This window comes from Bufo bufo, chromosome 6 (genome assembly GCF_905171765.1).
Source record: "Bufo bufo chromosome 6, aBufBuf1.1, whole genome shotgun sequence".
NCBI classification, from domain to species: Eukaryota; Metazoa; Chordata; class Amphibia; order Anura; family Bufonidae; genus Bufo; species Bufo bufo.
Window position 1 is genome coordinate 73,757,059 of NC_053394.1, and position 16,226 is coordinate 73,773,284.

Consider the following 16,226-nt stretch of genomic DNA (forward strand, 5'->3'; position numbering starts at 1 on the left):
TGGTACTCAAGGGGTCCTCTGGGAATTCATAAAATAAAAATTACTGAAAATAGATGAATATTACTTAATTATAAATACATTCCCGAATACCTTTCATTGGTTATAACTGGCTTGTTTTGTCTACGGAGCAATCATCAGGAGAAATAAAATGGCTGCCGTCCTATTAGTACACACAAAACCTGTCCTAATCACACAGGAGGACAAGTTATTTCTGAACACTGAGTTAAAGAGCTGCCTCATCCTCCTCTCTGCTCTACTTGTCAGGGATTATGATCCTGAACACAGCTGATAAGATCTTTAGCTGAATCTCTGTAGGAATGGAGAAGACATGAAGTACGGAGAGGACGGACAGGACAGACTGTGGTAATGTGGGGCTGTGGTAAGGGAGACTGTATACAAGTGGTGCTGCTGCTCATTACCCACATCCCCAGCTCCCCTCTGTACTTTATGTCTCCTCATGGACTCCAATCCTACAGAGATTCAGCTGAAGATCTTAGGCTACTTTCACACTGGCGTTTTAGTTTTCCAGTATTGAGATCCGTCATAGGGGCTCAATATCGGAAAGAAAACGCTTCCGTTTTGTCCCCATTCATTGTCAATGGGGACAAAACTGAACAGAACGGAATGCTCCAAAATGTTTAGTTGCGTTCCCATACCGGAGAGCAAACCGAAACATGTTGTAGTTTGCTTTCCTATCCTGGGATGCGGAGCAAGACGGATCCGGCATGACCCCCAATGCAAGTCAATGGGGACGGATCCGTTTTCTCTGCCACAATAGAAAACGGATCCGTCCCCCATTGACTTTCAATGGCGTTCATGACGGATCCGTCTTGGCAATGTTAAAGATAATACAACCAGATCCGTTCATAACGGATGCAAATGGTTGTAATATCAGTAACGGAAGCGTTTTTGCTGAACCCTGCCATATCAGGCAAAAATGCTAGTGTGAAAGTAGCCTTATTTATCATCTGTATTCAGGATCAGCAGAGCAGAGAGGAGAATGAGGCAGCTCTTTAGCTGAATGTTGTGATTAGAGATCAGCGAATTTCCGCTTATTAAATTAGTTTGCGATTCATTTACTAGGAAAAAGCAGAATTGCGTTATGGATTGCATTACCACCGACCATAACGCAATTCTATGACGGAATGCATTTAGAGGCATTCCATTATTTATTCCGTCATAATAGAAGTCTATGGGCTGCATAACGGATCCGTCCCGTTTCTGTTATGCAGGGGAGTAGAGTTGTTGCGATACCAAATTTTTGATTCGATTTCGATACCACAAAAAAGTATTGCGATACTAGATACCACGGGAAAAAAATAAACCATAAAAGCCATGTGCATTCCGCATTTTTTAAAAATGGCGAATCGCGCAGTTTTTAATTTTTTTTCTGTTTTGGCATTCACTGCAAAGATTTTTTTCTATTTTAATAGTTTGGAGTTTTCAGACGTGGCGATATGTTTATTTATTTATTGGTTATATATTTTATATGTAATTTATACTTAATATTTTGGTGTTTTTTTGTTTTTTTTACTTTTTATTTAATAACTATTTCCCCCCTTAGGGCTCTTTCACACCTGCGTTCTTGTCTTCCGGCATAGAGTTCCGTCGTCGGGGCTCTATGCCGGAAGAATCCTGATCAGGATTATCCTAATGCATTCTGAATGGAGAGTAATCCGTTCAGGATGCATCAGGATGTCTTCAGTTCCGGTACGGAACGTTTGTTGGCCGGAGAAAATACCGCAGCATGCTGCGCTTTTTGCTCCGGCCAAAAATCCGGAACACTTGCCGCAAGGCCGGATCCGGAATTAATGCCCATTGGAAGGCATTGATCCGGATCCGGCCTTAAGCTAAACGTCGTTTCGGCGCATTGCCGGAGCCGACATTTAGCTTTTTCAGAGTGGTTACCATGGCTGCCGGGACGCTAAAGTCCTGACAGCCATGGTAAGTGTAGTGGGGAGCGGGGGAGCAGTGTACTTACCGTCCGTGCGGCTCCCCGGGCGCTCCAGAGTGACGTCAGGGCGCCCCAAGCGCATGGATCACGTGATCCATGTGATCACGTCATCCATGCGCATGGGGCGCTCTGACGTCATTCTGGAGCGCCCCGGGAGCCGCACGGACTGTAAGTATACCGCTCCCCCGCTCCTACTATGGCAACCAGGACCTTAATAGCGTCCTGGGTGCCATAGTAACACTGAAAGCATTTGGAAGACGGTTCCGTCTTCAAATGCTTTCAGTACACTTGCGTTTTTCCGGATCCGGCAGGCACCTCCGGCAACGGAAGTGCATGCCGGATCCCAACAACGCAAGTGTGAAAGAGGCCTTAGGGGCTAGAACCTGGGATTTTTTCATCCCTTCTCCAATTCACCCTCCCTGATGCTCTGTGCATAGTACACACAGCAGCAGGGAGCCGACTATGGCAGCCAGGGCTTCAGTAGCGTCCTGGCTGCCATGGTAACTGATCGGAGCCCCAGGCTTACACTGCTGGGGCTCCGATCAGAACTGCCACTGCCACCAATGAGGAGGGGAGGGGGGGACCCTGTGGCCACTGCCACCAATGATTTTAATACTGGGGGGGTTTAGGGGGCACTGAGCCACCAATGATTTTAATACTGGGGGGGGGGGGGCGCACTGCGCCACCAATGATAATTAACCTTTAATACACGAGGCGGGTACTGGCAGTAAATCAGCGCCAGTTAACCCCTCAGGTGCCGCACCTGAGGGGTTAACTGCAGCTGATTGCAGTTCCCTGTGAAAGGCAGGGTGCTGGCACCTGCCTCCTGTATTAAAACTTCTCGGAACGCCCAGGAGAGAAGCTGATGTAACTGGGGCACCGCGGGCGAACGGAGCGGCACCCAGGAATAATAGTAGGTGCAGGGAGATCCCTGGGCGCCGCTCTATGTAGCCTGGTAACTTAACTAAGTTCGAACCCATAAAAAAGGTTGTCCTATCATTGGTGGCGCAGTGCACCCTCCCCTCCTCTGCCCCTCTCTCCCCATTGGTGGCAGCAGCGGCACAGGGGGGATAGAGAGACTGCTTTCTTCTCCCCTGTGCTGCTGAGGGAACATGAGCGCGCTGACAGCAGCTCGCTCATGTTCAGAGATACTAGACTGCGCAGCAGCGCAGGCCAGTATCGGAAAAAAGTATCGATTGGGCATCGAAATTTCGATACCCGCAACAACCCTACAGGGGAGTCCTCTCCTCTAAAGGCATTACGTCATAGAATTGCGTTATAGTCCGTGGTAACGGAATCTATAATGCAATTCTGCTTTTACCAGTAAACGAATTGCAAAATATGAAATTCGCTCATCTTTTGTCCTCCTGTGTGATTAGGACAGGTTCTGTGTGCACGAATAGGATGGCGGCCATTTTGTTTCCCCTGATTGCTCCCCAGACAAAACGAGCCATTATAACTAATGAAAGGTATTTGGGAATATATTTATAATAAAGTAATATTTAAGTATTTTCAGTAATTTTATTTTCTTAATTCCCCCTTTGAGGATAATCTGAGGACCTATCTCAGAAATGTTGCATCAAACTGTGTCAGTGCCATTTTCCTAAAACTGCAACTCTCTTGCGCCAAACTTATACATGGGGATGTCCCAGGGGGATATGCGGGTCCCAGAGGTGGGACTCACACCTAGCAGACACTGGACTGTTAGGATATGCCTCCAATTTCTGAGGTGACAACCTCTTTAAGGGGGCATTATACCGTGTGTGGGGGGGGCACCATATTATGTTGGGGGCACTAAACAGGGATCATGCTGTGTGGGGGCAATAAGAGAGCATTACTGTGTGTCAGGGCACTGAAGGGGCATCGTACTCTCTGAGGGGCACTATGATGGTCTCATTACTACCTAGAGAGCACTTTTAGGGCTCATGCACACGGCCGTATGCATTTTGCGATCTGCAAAAAATACAGATGATGTCTGTGTGCATGCCGTATTTTGCGGAACGGAACAGTCCTATCCTTGTACGTAACGCCGTCAATAATCGGACAAGTTCTATATTTTTGTGGAACGGACATACGGAAACTGAATGCACACAGAGTCATTTCCATATTATTATTTTTTGTGGGCCCCTTGAAATGAATAGTTACGCGTACGGTCCGCAAATAAACCAGAACGGACACGGAAAGAAAATACCCTTTTTTATGGTGGGATTTCTTACAATCTCATCCACTTGGCCGGTAATGTACAACGCTGGGATTTGACGTTATAGCCGCCACGTGTGAATTACCCGCAAAATTTATTGTTTATGTCCAATTAGTGCGTGTCTTATTAACCCCATAGATCTCACGAAGACAAGCTCGAAGTGTAATTGGAAGCAGGGCAATAATAACATTCTCCCCCGATGGCACATTGGTCAACACATGTAGCGGGGCCAAAGATCGCAGAATACTCAAAATGAATGGGGCCAGATTCAGACTGACACGTTTCCTGAAATGCAGCAGCTTTACGTGCCTGGCAAGTGACCGACACACCGCAGCCCCACAAACACTAACCAAGTAACCATGTTCCAGTCAGTGCACTCCTTCCCATTTCGCGCGCTGAATCCTTCCTACCTTCGCGTTTTCAGTTTTGGACCCTGCAGGCCGCCGTCTCTGACAGCGCGGGTCGCGGGATGGTTGAATGGGCGGTCGCTAAGTGACAGCCTGTGTGCGGGAATGATTAGAGCACAGCCGGCTTCTTGTCTCGGCGTACACGGTGCATGAGCCATGGAGACCCCCGGCGAGGACGAGCTGCTGGAGATGATGATGGAGAGAAGCTTCACAGACTTAGACGAGAAGGCCAGGGACAGGTAATGGTCTCGCTCCCTCCTTATATACAGAGACCCCCAAATACCTATAGACAGCCGACTCCTTATATACAGAGAGAGACCCCCAGAATAACTATAGACAGCCCACTCCTTATATACAGAGACCCCCAGAATAACTATAGACAGCCGACTCCTCATATACAGAGACCCCCCCCATGATAACTATAGACAGCCGACTCCTCATATACAGAGAGAGACCCCCAGAATAACTATAGACAGCCCACTCCTCATGTACAGAGACCCCCAGACAGGGCTGTGGAGTCAGAGACAATTTTGGGTACCCGGAGTCGGAGTCGGCAAAAAATACTCCGACTCCTACTAGATTTAAATTAGAATAAATAAAAAAAAGCAAGTTTAAATGTCCCAATTCACAAAAAGTTATAATTAATTACCGTATTTTTCGCCCTATAAGAAGGTTTTTGAGGAGGAAAATAATAAGAATTTTTTTTTTTGAACCAAAAGGTGTGCTTTTGGTGGGTTTTGAACTAATGGTGGTCTGTGGATGGCACTGTAATGGGGGCATCTGTGGGTGGCACTGTAATGGGGGCATCTGTGGGTGGCACATATATAGCATCTTATCTTATGTGTCATCCACAGATCACCCCCCCCCCCCCCCCATAACAGTGTCCCTGTGTAGTGAATGGGGGCCGGCATCTGTTTCTGTAATGGCAGTGGGGCCCGGTGCCTGCTTCATTCATAAAGTGGGCGGAGCAGGCGCGTGACGTAGTGAGCTACTCTACGAGCACCCACCCGGCCTCCTGACTGCCAAGAAGTTAGTAGTAAGTAGTACAGCGCTACATTTAAGATGATTGGAATACTTTAACAATACCCACAAGTTAGATATGATTACCGTATACTACAGTGAGCGGCGCCCGGTGTAGTAGAATACAGTGACTGCACCGGGCCCCGCTGCCATTACAAAAACAGATGCCGGCCCCCAGCCCCTCCTCCCTCTCGGCCTATTCACCGGACGGTCGCAGCATTCGCCCCATAAGACGCACTGCTATTTTTCCCCCCACTTTTGCGAAAAATACGGTACTTCTCTACTGTAAGAATAAAGGCCAATGCATGCAGTGCGTCACGTTACCGCAAAACAAACACGTTAAGTGACCGTGAAGAAGCATGATTTTCATATGCTTCATTATATGGCACGCAACGCACAGTTAAGGAGCGGCAATACTTTCCATTGTGTTGTGTTCCGCTGTTACAGGGAACGCAACGCCCATGGTTAACCTCGCCTCTCACTGATAACTGATCAAGTAAATATGTTTTTTGCAGGACTAGAGACACTTGTATAAGTGACAGGAATGAATAGTCAATAGCATAAGGCTGAAGCTGTAAACCATTTGAAAAACTGCTGTCATTCAGCTAAGGCTATAAAAACTTGTAAACTCAGATTGTTAGCTTAAACTTTAAACAGGACTATGGGATTCTACTAGGGCAGGGGTCTGCAACCTTTAAGACATAAAGAGCCACTTGGACCCGTTTCCGAAGGAAAAAAAAAACTGGGAGCCGCAAAACCCATTGCGACATTTAAAACAAATATAACACTGCATATGTTGTTTCTTACCTTAATGCTATATACAGGATCGTGCAGTCAGCTGTCAATCTGAAGAAAAAAAGGACTTTTTCACTTAATGTAAAATATATTTTTGCAAATTAATAGCTAATTAAAATATTTAATTTACCTTTACCAGACCCCCCCCAATCATGTGCGAGTAATACCAGACCCCCCTCCAATCATGTGCGAGTAATACCAGACCCCCCTCCAATCATGTGCGAGTAATACCAGACCCCCCTCCAATCATGTGCGAGTAATACCAGACCCCCCTCCAATCATGTGCGAGTAATACCAGACCCCCCTCCAATCATGTGCGAGTAATACCAGACCCCCCTCCAATCATGTGCCAGTGATACCAGACCCCCCCTCCAATCATGTGCCAGTGATACCAGACCCCCCCTCCAATCATGTGCCAGTGATACCAGACCCCCCCTACAATCATGTGCCAGTAATACCAGACCCCCCTCCAATCATGTGCCAGTAATACCAGACCCCCCTCCAATCATGTGCCAGTAATACCAGACCCCCCTCCAATCATGTGCCAGTAATACCAGACCCCCCTCCAATCATGTGCCAGTAATACCAGACCCCCCTCCAATCATGTGCCAGTAATACCAGACCCCCCTCCAATCATGTGCCAGTAATACCAGACCCCCCCCCCCATCATGTGCCAGTAATACCAGACCCCCCCCCCCCCATCATGTGCCAGTAATACCAGACCCCCCCCCATCATGTGCCAGTAATACCAGACCCCCCCCCCATCATGTGCCAGTAATACCAGACCCCCCCCCCCCCAATCATGTGCCAGTAGTAATACCAGACCCCCCCCCCAATCATGTGCCAGTAATTCCAGGGCCCCCCCAAATTCCCCAATCATGTGCCAGTATAATACCAGGGCCCCCCCATTATGTGCCAGACTGGAGCGAAGCCCCTTCCGGCCTGTGTCCCGACTCTAGCGCTGTACGGCTCAGGCGGCGCGATGACGTCATTGCGCCGCCTACGCAAGCCTCTGATAGGCTGCTGGCCTAGTAGTGCCGGCAGCCTGTCAGAGGATCAGGAAAGGGACACACCTCCCTGCCCTGCTCCTCCGCACAGCCTTCTGTTTGTATCGCTGTCCTGAGGACGGTGATACAAACAGATCACTATGGAGATGAGCGCTTCGCTTCCACAATGGAAGCGCTCATCTCAGTGCCTGCCCAGCCGCGGCCGCACAGTGCCTGCCCCGCCGCCGCCGCACACACACTGCCCATGCCGGAGCCGCGGCAAAGGTTCAAAAGAGCCACGGGTTGCCGACACCTGTACTAGGGAAATCACGTTTTAAATTAAATGCCCCTTCCTGGATCCTCCCACTGCCCTATCTTCAGCAGAAGATCAGCACACAAAGGAGAAGGCAGCGGCTTATTTTATACATTTCGTTGATGGAAAGAAAGGCAACATACATGTCATTACCACAGAACTACTGGCTAGGAGTAGTTCTGTGGTAATGACATGTATGTTGCCTTTTTTTCCTTAAAGGATTGTATAAAATACATTTGCATATTAAATACAGAGGAGTCGGAAGTACCAAAAACGGAGGAGGACCATTTATCTACCGACTCCACAGCCCTGCCCCCAGAATAACTATAGACAGCAGACTCCTCATATACAGAGGGAGACCCCCAGAATAACTATAGACAGCCGACTCATATACAGAGAGAGACCCCCAGAATAACTATAGACAGCCGACTCCTCATATACAGAGAGACCCCCACAATAACTATAGACAGCCGACTCCTTATATACAGCCAGACTCCTCCTCCCCCCCCCCCCAAAAAAAATATTAATAATAATAATACCGTGCGGACATACCCTTCGATTGGCGTGGAGACACCACTGCACAGCACAGTAGTGCAGCCTGATACCAGCGGGTATCGGGTCTGGTTTCCTTCACATGTTTTTTTTTTTTTTTTTTTTTTCTTTCTTTCTTTTCTGTCATGAATTGTACGGGGGTTTTTTGGTCATGTTTTTTTCCCCCAGCTTTTTTCATTCAGTGTGCTGACACTTCAAAAAATGCAGTTTTTTTCCTTAACAGCCGCATGTAACCACCTTTAGGCCAGCTTTACGTCTGCCGCAAAATCCCCTCTTTCTGTTCAGTATGTAGCTGTAATCTGCGATGGAGCCCCCCTACCAGAACCCAGCAGTAATGGGGTTCTTGGCTACTGTCCTACTCAGCATGACGTGGTGTCTCTCCATGTCCTACTTCTCATTGTGTGGGGAAGTCTACGTGGACAAGACCTGACCGGCATCAGTAAATTATCTACGCCGGTGACCAGCAGTGCAAGAACTTAACCTGAAGGGGTTAATTGTGCTGATCACGGCCCCCTGTAAGAGATCAGGGCTGCCAGGCAGCAGGGGGCAGACCCTCCCCCCCTCCCCAGTTTGAATATCATTGGTGGCCAGTGCGGCCCCCCCCCCCCTCCCTCTATTGTACTAATTCGTTGGTGGCACAGTGTGCGCCCCCTCCCTCCCTCTATTGTAATAATTCGTTGGTGGCACAGTGTGCGCCCCCCATCGGCCCCCCCTCCCTCTATAGCATTAACAACATTGGTGGCCAGTGTGCGGCCCGCCCCCCCCCCCCCCCCCATCATTGGTGGCAGCGGAGTTCCGATCGGAGTCCCAGTTTAATCGCTGGGGCTCCGATCGGTAACCATGGCAACCGGGACGCTACTACAGTCCTGGTTGCCATGGTTACTTAGCAATAGTACAATAGTAGAAGATTCATACTTACCTGCTGCTGGCTGCTGCTGCGATGTTCGTGTCCGGCCGGGAGCTCCACCTACTGGTAAGTGACAGGGTCTGTGCGGCGCATTGCTAAATGAACTGTCACTTACTAGTAGGAGGAGCTCCCGGCCAGACACGAACATCGCAGCTCCCAGGTAAGTATGAATCTTTTACTATTGTACTATAGCGAGTAACCCGCTGCCACCAATGATCGGGGGGGAAGGGGGGGGGGAGATGGGAGGCCGCACACTGGCCACCAATGTTGTTAATGCTATAGAGGGAGGGGGGGCCAATGGGGGGCGCACACTGTGCCACCAACGATTTATTACAATAGAGGGAGGAAGGGGGGGGGGCGCACACTGTGCCACCAACGAATTATTACAATAGAGGGAGGAAGGGGGGGGGGGCGCACACTGTGCCTCCAACGAATTATTACAATAGAGGGAGGAAGGGAGGGGGGGCCGCACTGGCCACCAATGATATTCAAACTGGGGAGGGGGGGGGAAGTCTGCCCCCTGCTGCCTGGCAGCCCTGATCTCTTACAGGGGGATATGATAGTACAATTAACCCCTTCAGGTGCGGCACCTGAGGGGTTAATTGTGCTGATCACGGCCCCCTGTAAGAGATCGGATGCTGCTAGGCAGCAGGGGGCAGTCATGTACACAGTTTGTAGTATATTCTAACTAGAAGCGTCCCCATCACCATGGGAACGCCTCTGTGTTAGAATATACTGTCGGAAATGAGGTTTCACGATCTAACTCATATCCGACAGTATATTCTAACATAGAGGCGTTCCCATGGTGATGGGGACGCTTCAAGTTAAAATATACCATCGGATTGGAGAAAACTCTGATCCGATGGTTTAAAAGGGACTCCAGACTTTACATTGAAAGTCAATAGGGACGGATCCGTTTGAAATTGCACCATATTGTGTCAACGTCAAACGGATCCGTCCCCATTGACTTGCATTGTAATTCAGGACGGATCCGTTTGGCTCCGCACGGCCAGGCGGACACCAAAACGACTTTTCTCGCCCATATTCCTTGGGGGACACAGGAAACCATGGGTATAGCTCTGCTCCCTAGGAGGCGTGACACTAAGTGAAAGCTGTAAGCCCCTCCTCCATCAGCTATACCCTTCAGCCTGGAGAGAGAGACTACCAGTTTTTGCTTAGTGTCCAAGGAGGCAAGACACTCCCTGCTTAGGCAGGGTTGTTTTCCTATAATTTTTTATTTTTTGCGTTATTTTTTTTTTCTACTTGCAGGGACAACAGAGGCGCACTAGACCCCTCTGTTTTCTCCCGGGGTTGAGTCGCGCCAGTGCCGGTAATACCGCACTGCCGCCTCCCCCACAGAAGACAAGGTGGACCAGGGCAGCCTCGCTCCCCTGCGTCCCGCCAGCTCAAGGGTCGCCCGCACGCCAAGTCCCTCCCCCGGCTTCCTGCCACTGCGGTGCCAGTGGCTGAAGGGGCGACCCTGCTGGATGGATTGAGGGCGAAGACAGCGTATGGTGAGAGTGGCTGCTCCAGCCTCCCCTTCCCTCCCTCCCACCGCTGCTACATCTCTCCGTGGTGTCCAAACCCCCCCCCCCCTCCCCCATGGGCATATCGGGGCCGGCAACTTTACCGGCCATCATTTGGGGGGGACTTCGTTCTGGTGTTGCAGACCCAGGACAAGGTGGTTCTTAGGGGGGTGATTACCTCTTTAACGGCAGGGCAGTCAGGGGGACGGCTGTATGCAGGAGTCGTCACATTCAGGCGCGGCGGGGGCCGCTTACTTGGCGCGAACGGCACCTTTTTCATTTTGGCCAGGCACTTCATCTACCTAGGGGGTTAAATCATTTTGCCGCGCGCGCGGCTCTGCTTCTCCTTCAGCGCGGCAAGGGGGGGGGGCGGAGCTTCCTACATGCGCTCCGCTACTTCCTGTTTCGTCGGGCTCCACATCTCAGGTGCTGCGTGGAACCCTCTCTGCCGTCCGATCCTGAAGCTATTCATCTCCGTGCCTGCCGCCTCTCCTCCACAGCCTCCCTTCAGTCTGCTGCCCTTGCTGTCTGCCGCTTGCATCATCTGGGTCTGGTAGGACTGTTAACCCCCTCCGTGCCACCAGTACTGTTGCTTGGGTGTGATCCCCGTTTTTCACCTGGGGTCTCCCACTTTAAGTGCAACTTTTTTTCCACCATGTCAGACCCTTCTGCAGCTGCCAAGCCTTGGTACCATGCCTGTACCGCTTGTAGGGAAGCCTTTCCCCGGGGGCAGTCTGATCCGCACTGTCCTGCATGCCGAGCTCCACCGCAGCCTCAGTCGCCCGCTGTGTCGCTCCCTGCTTCCTCTGACCCGCCTGACTGGGCTAGATCCCTGTCCCAGGCTGTGCAAAGCCTCACTCATGTCGTGGGCCGCCTAATAGACAGGCCGCCTACCCCGCAGGACGCCACTCTTACTGTCGCGCCCTCCGGGTCCATCGCTTCTGCCGCTGCGGCGGGTTCACCCTCTCTTAGTGACCCTTCCCGAGCTAGGCACTCTCAGAAGCGTTTTAGAGTAGAGCGAGCCTCCTCCTCGGATGCCTCCCTCTCCCCGCCACGCGTGCGCACTCAGACGGGCCTCTCCTCTCCAAAGGATTCGCTCTCTGAAGGTGAATTGGCGGTTTCAGATTTGGAAATGGACTCGGCCCTGCCGTCCAAGCTAGCCTCAGCGATGGGTCAACTCATCTCTGATATTCGTGACACCTTTAAGGTGCAAGATGACCCCCCTAGCTCTGACGCAGCTAGCGTCTCCTTTATCAGACCCAGGCAGGCCTCAAAGGTTTTTCCAATCCACTCTGATTTCTCCTCCGTGGTGTCTAAGGCTTGGGCTCGCCCGGACGCCCGTTTTGTCAACCCCAAGAAGCTGGACATTTGCTATCCTTTTCCAGCCGATGTCGTGGCCACCTGGTCGTCCCCACCCAAGGTGGACCCCCCTGTGGCCCGTTTGTCAAAGAACACGGCCATCCCTGTTCCCGACGGGTCCTCTCTTCAGTCAGCGGAGGACCGTCGCATGGAGACCCTTTCCAAGGGCATTTTTGCTGCCTCCGGTTCTGCCCTCAGACCGGTTTTTGCCTCTGCTTGGGCAGGTAAAGCAATTTCTGCTTGGGGTGCGCAGCTGGAGCAGGAGTTGGACTCGGACGTCCCCATCCAGGACCTACGTTCCTTGGCCCAGCTTATTATTCGGGCCGGGAATTTTGTTTGTGAGGCCTCCCTTGATGCGGGAGCCCTTATAGCACGCTCCTCCGCCCTGGCAGTTTCTGTCAGGAGGGAACTCTGGCTGAAGGTTTGGAAGGCGGACGCTGCCTCCAAACGTTCCTTGGCGGGGCTACCGTTTGCGGGTTCCCGCCTTTTCGGGGTCCGCCTAGACGAGCTTATTTCGGAGGCCACGGGTGGTAAAAGCACCCATCTTCCTCAACCCCAAGCCAGGGGCGCCCCCCGCGGACGACCTAGTGCATCTCGTTTTCGGTCCTCCCGCAGGACCTCTGGGGCTCCCCCCACAGCTGCCGCTTCAGTCCCTCCCCAGGATAAGCGTAGGAAGCCGTTTTTTCGGGCGCAGCCCTCCTGGCGCAGGCTGCCCGCACACCCGCAGCAAAACAGTCCTCTGCCTGAAGGCGCGCCCCCACCCACCCGGGTGGGGGGCCGGCTCCTCCTTTTCAGGGACGTCTGGATGGCTCACGTCTCCGACGCCTGGGCTCTCGAAATTGTGTCCTCCGGATACAAAATCGAATTCGCGTCCTTCCCTCCAGATCAGTTCTTTCGCTCCCGCCCGCCGCGGGACCCGAAAAGCGCGGCTGCGTTCTCCGCGGCTGTTCAAGCCTTACTGGACAGAGGGGTGATTACCCCCGTTCCTCTAGAGGAAAGGTTCCAAGGGTTCTATTCAAACCTCTTTGTAGTTCCCAAGAAGGGAGGTTCGGTGCGGCCCATTTTGGACCTCAAAAAGCTCAACCGTTTTCTCCTCCTTCGACGGTTTCGGATGGAGTCCCTCCGTTCCGCGGTGGCTTCCCTGGAGCGGGGAGACTTCATGTCTTCCATCGATATACAGGATGCCTACCTCCATGTTCCGGTAGCCCGGTGTCACCATCGCTTCCTCCGATTCGCCGTGGGGGACCTCCACTTCCAATTTGTCGCCCTTCCCTTTGGGCTGGCAACAGCCCCCCGGGTGTTCACCAAGGTCCTGGCCCCGGTTTTGGCCTTACTCCGTTCCAGGGGTGTTTTTCTGCTACCGTACTTGGACGATATCCTCATCAAGGCTCCGTCCCTTTCTCAAGCGGTTGCCAGCGTGGATCTCACTCTAGAGACTCTGGCGAGGTTCGGTTGGGTCATCAACTTCCCCAAGTCCTCCCTTCCCCCCTCCAGACAACTGGTCTTCCTGGGAATGCTTTTAGACACGGGAGCGGCGGAGGTACGTCTTCCCTCGGAAAAACGATTGACCCTCCGCCGGGCGATTCGGGGTCTCCTTCTCCACCGTCGACCGTCCTTCCGCTTCTGCATGCGGGTCTTAGGGCAGATGGTTGCCTGCTTCGAGGCGATCCCATTTGCGCAGTTTCACTCCCGCCCTCTCCAACGGGCGATCCTCTCCTCCTGGGACAAATCGCCGCAGTCTCTGGATCATCCCTTCCATCTATCGCCTCCGGTGCGGTCATCTCTCCGCTGGTGGTTACAGTCCCCTCTTCTGGGCAGGTCCTTTCTGCCGCTCAACTGGTTGGTGGTTACAACCGATGCCAGTCTCTTGGGCTGGGGAGGCGTGTTTCCTCCCCGATCCGTCCAGGGCATTTGGTCTCCATCGGAGTCCAAACTCTCGATCAATGTCCTGGAGCTGAGAGCGGCCCTTCTGTCTCTGCGACACTGGACTCATCTGCTGAAGGGTCATCCAGTTCGTGTGCAATCGGACAACGCCACGGCCGTGGCATACATAAACCACCAGGGGGGCACTCGCAGCGCTGCGGGAGGTCACCAGCATTCTCCGTTGGGCGGAAGCCCACGTCCCGGCTCTATCGGCAATTTTTATTCCAGGGGTGGACAATTGGGCGGCGGACTTCCTCAGTCGCACCACTGTCGACCCCGGCGAGTGGTCTCTTCACCCGGAGGTATTCGAGGCCATTTGCCTTCGTTGGGGCATGCCGGACGTGGACCTCATGGCCTCCAAGTTCAATCACAAGGTCCCCGCCTATCTGTCCAGGGCCAGGGATCCGGGAGCTTGCGGAGCCGACGCCCTCGTTCGTCCTTGGCGAGGCTTCGCGCGTCCGTACATATTCCCTCCCATCCCACTCCTGCCCAAAGTCCTTCGGAAGATCGCGGCGGAGGGCGTCTCGGTGATTCTGGTCGCTCCGGACTGGCCCCGCCGGTCTTGGTATGCCGACCTCATGCTGCTCCTGGCAGACGCGCCCTGGCCGCTGCCCGCCAGGGAAGATCTTCTCTCTCAGGGACCGACATGATCCGTGCCCGCAAGCCATCCTCTTCTAGGATCTATTATAGGACCTGGAGGACCTATTTGGGGTTCTGTGCCGATCTGGGGATTCCTCCGCTCCGCTTTTTTCTCCCCACTGTTTTGTCCTTCCTGCAGAGCGGACTTGCCCAAGGTCTGGGTCTTAGTTCTTTGAAGGGTCAGGTGTCTGCGCTGTCCATTTTGTTTCAGCGCCCACTGGCCCCCCTTGGTCCTGTCAAGACCTTCCTTCAGGGCGTGGCTCACGCGGTTCCCCCGTACCGCCCTCCGGTACCGCCCTGGGACCTGAACCTGGTTCTCTCAGCGCTCCAGGCTTCTCCTTTCGAGCCTCTGCGGACGGTTTCCTTGCGACTTCTGTCCTGCAAGGTTATTTTCCTTGTGGCCGTCACCTCTCTTCGGAGGGTGTCCGAATTGGCTGCACTCTCCTGTCTGGAACCTTTCCTAGTGTTCCACCAGGACAAGGTGGTCCTTCGTCCGGTCCCTTCCTTCCTTCCTAAGGTGGTCTCCGCCTTTCATCTGAACGAGGACATCGTTCTCCCCTCTTTGTGTCCTTCCCCTTCCCACCCCCGGGAGAGGGAGCTTCATCGCCTGGACGTTGTCAGGGCGCTCAAGGTTTACCTGGAGGTGACCAGCTCTTTCAGGCGTACTGACTCGCTCTTTGTGGTTCCGGAGGGGTCGCACAGAGGGATGGCGGCGTCCAAAGTTACTATCGCCCGTTTGGTCAAGATGGCTGTTACTGAGGCTTATCTCGCCAAGGGCAAGGTTCCGCCCCTTGGTGTTACCGCTCACTCCACTAGAGCGGTCGGAGCTTCCTGGGCTCAGAGGAATCGGGCTTCTACGGAGCAGATTTGCAAGGCGGCCACGTGGTCCTCCTTGCACACTTTCACCAAGTTCTACAGGGTGCATACTCATGCGTCGGCTGACGCTGCTTTAGGCCGTCTGGTGTTGCAGGCGGCAGTTGATTGATGCCTCTGGTGTTGGTCTAGTTGTTCTGGTCCCTCCCTTCTGGGACTGCTCTGGAACATCCCATGGTTTCCTGTGTCCCCCAAGGAATATGGGCGAGAAAAGGAGACTTTTGTATTACTTACCAGTAAAGTCTCTTTCTCGCTCTTCCTTGGGGGACACAGCACCCACCCTTCATTTGGGTTTACAGTTGTGGTTACGGCTTGGTTGCCCCCGTTGGGGCTTGACAGTTCTTTTTTCCGGTTGGTGGTTATCTTTCACTACTTGGACACGCAACTGGTAGTCTCTCTCTCCAGGCTGAAGGGTATAGCTGATGGAGGAGGGGCTTACAGCTTTCACTTAGTGTCACGCCTCCTAGGGAGCAGAGCTATACCCATGGTTTCCTGTGTCCCCCAAGGAAGAGCGAGAAAGAGACTTTACTGGTAAGTAATACAAAAGTCTCCTTTTTTTTCATGTCCGTGGATCCTCCAAAAATCAAGGAAGACCCACGGACGAAAAAACGGTCACGGATCACGGGAAAACGGAACCCTGTTTTGCGGACCGCAAAAAAATACGGTCGTGTGCATGAGGCCTTAACCAGAGGATCGCACTACCACTGGATACTATTCCATCAGTCATTTGCCATCACATGCTTCCTGTGGCATTACCCTCTACAAATGTTCC

At 52.5% G+C, this 16,226-nt stretch overlaps 1 protein-coding gene across 1 annotated transcript in view; it reads left to right on the forward strand.

The window, feature by feature from the left end:
* The first annotated feature begins 4,671 nt into the window (after positions 1-4,671).
* Positions 4,672-16,226, forward strand: part of DNA2 (DNA replication helicase/nuclease 2) — a 111,302-nt gene continuing 99,747 nt past the window's right edge. The window contains exon 1 of the mRNA XM_040435634.1: positions 4,672-4,800. Within this exon, the coding sequence (XP_040291568.1) occupies positions 4,718-4,800 (83 nt within the window). The 5' untranslated portion in view covers positions 4,672-4,717. The remainder of the gene's footprint in view (positions 4,801-16,226) is intronic.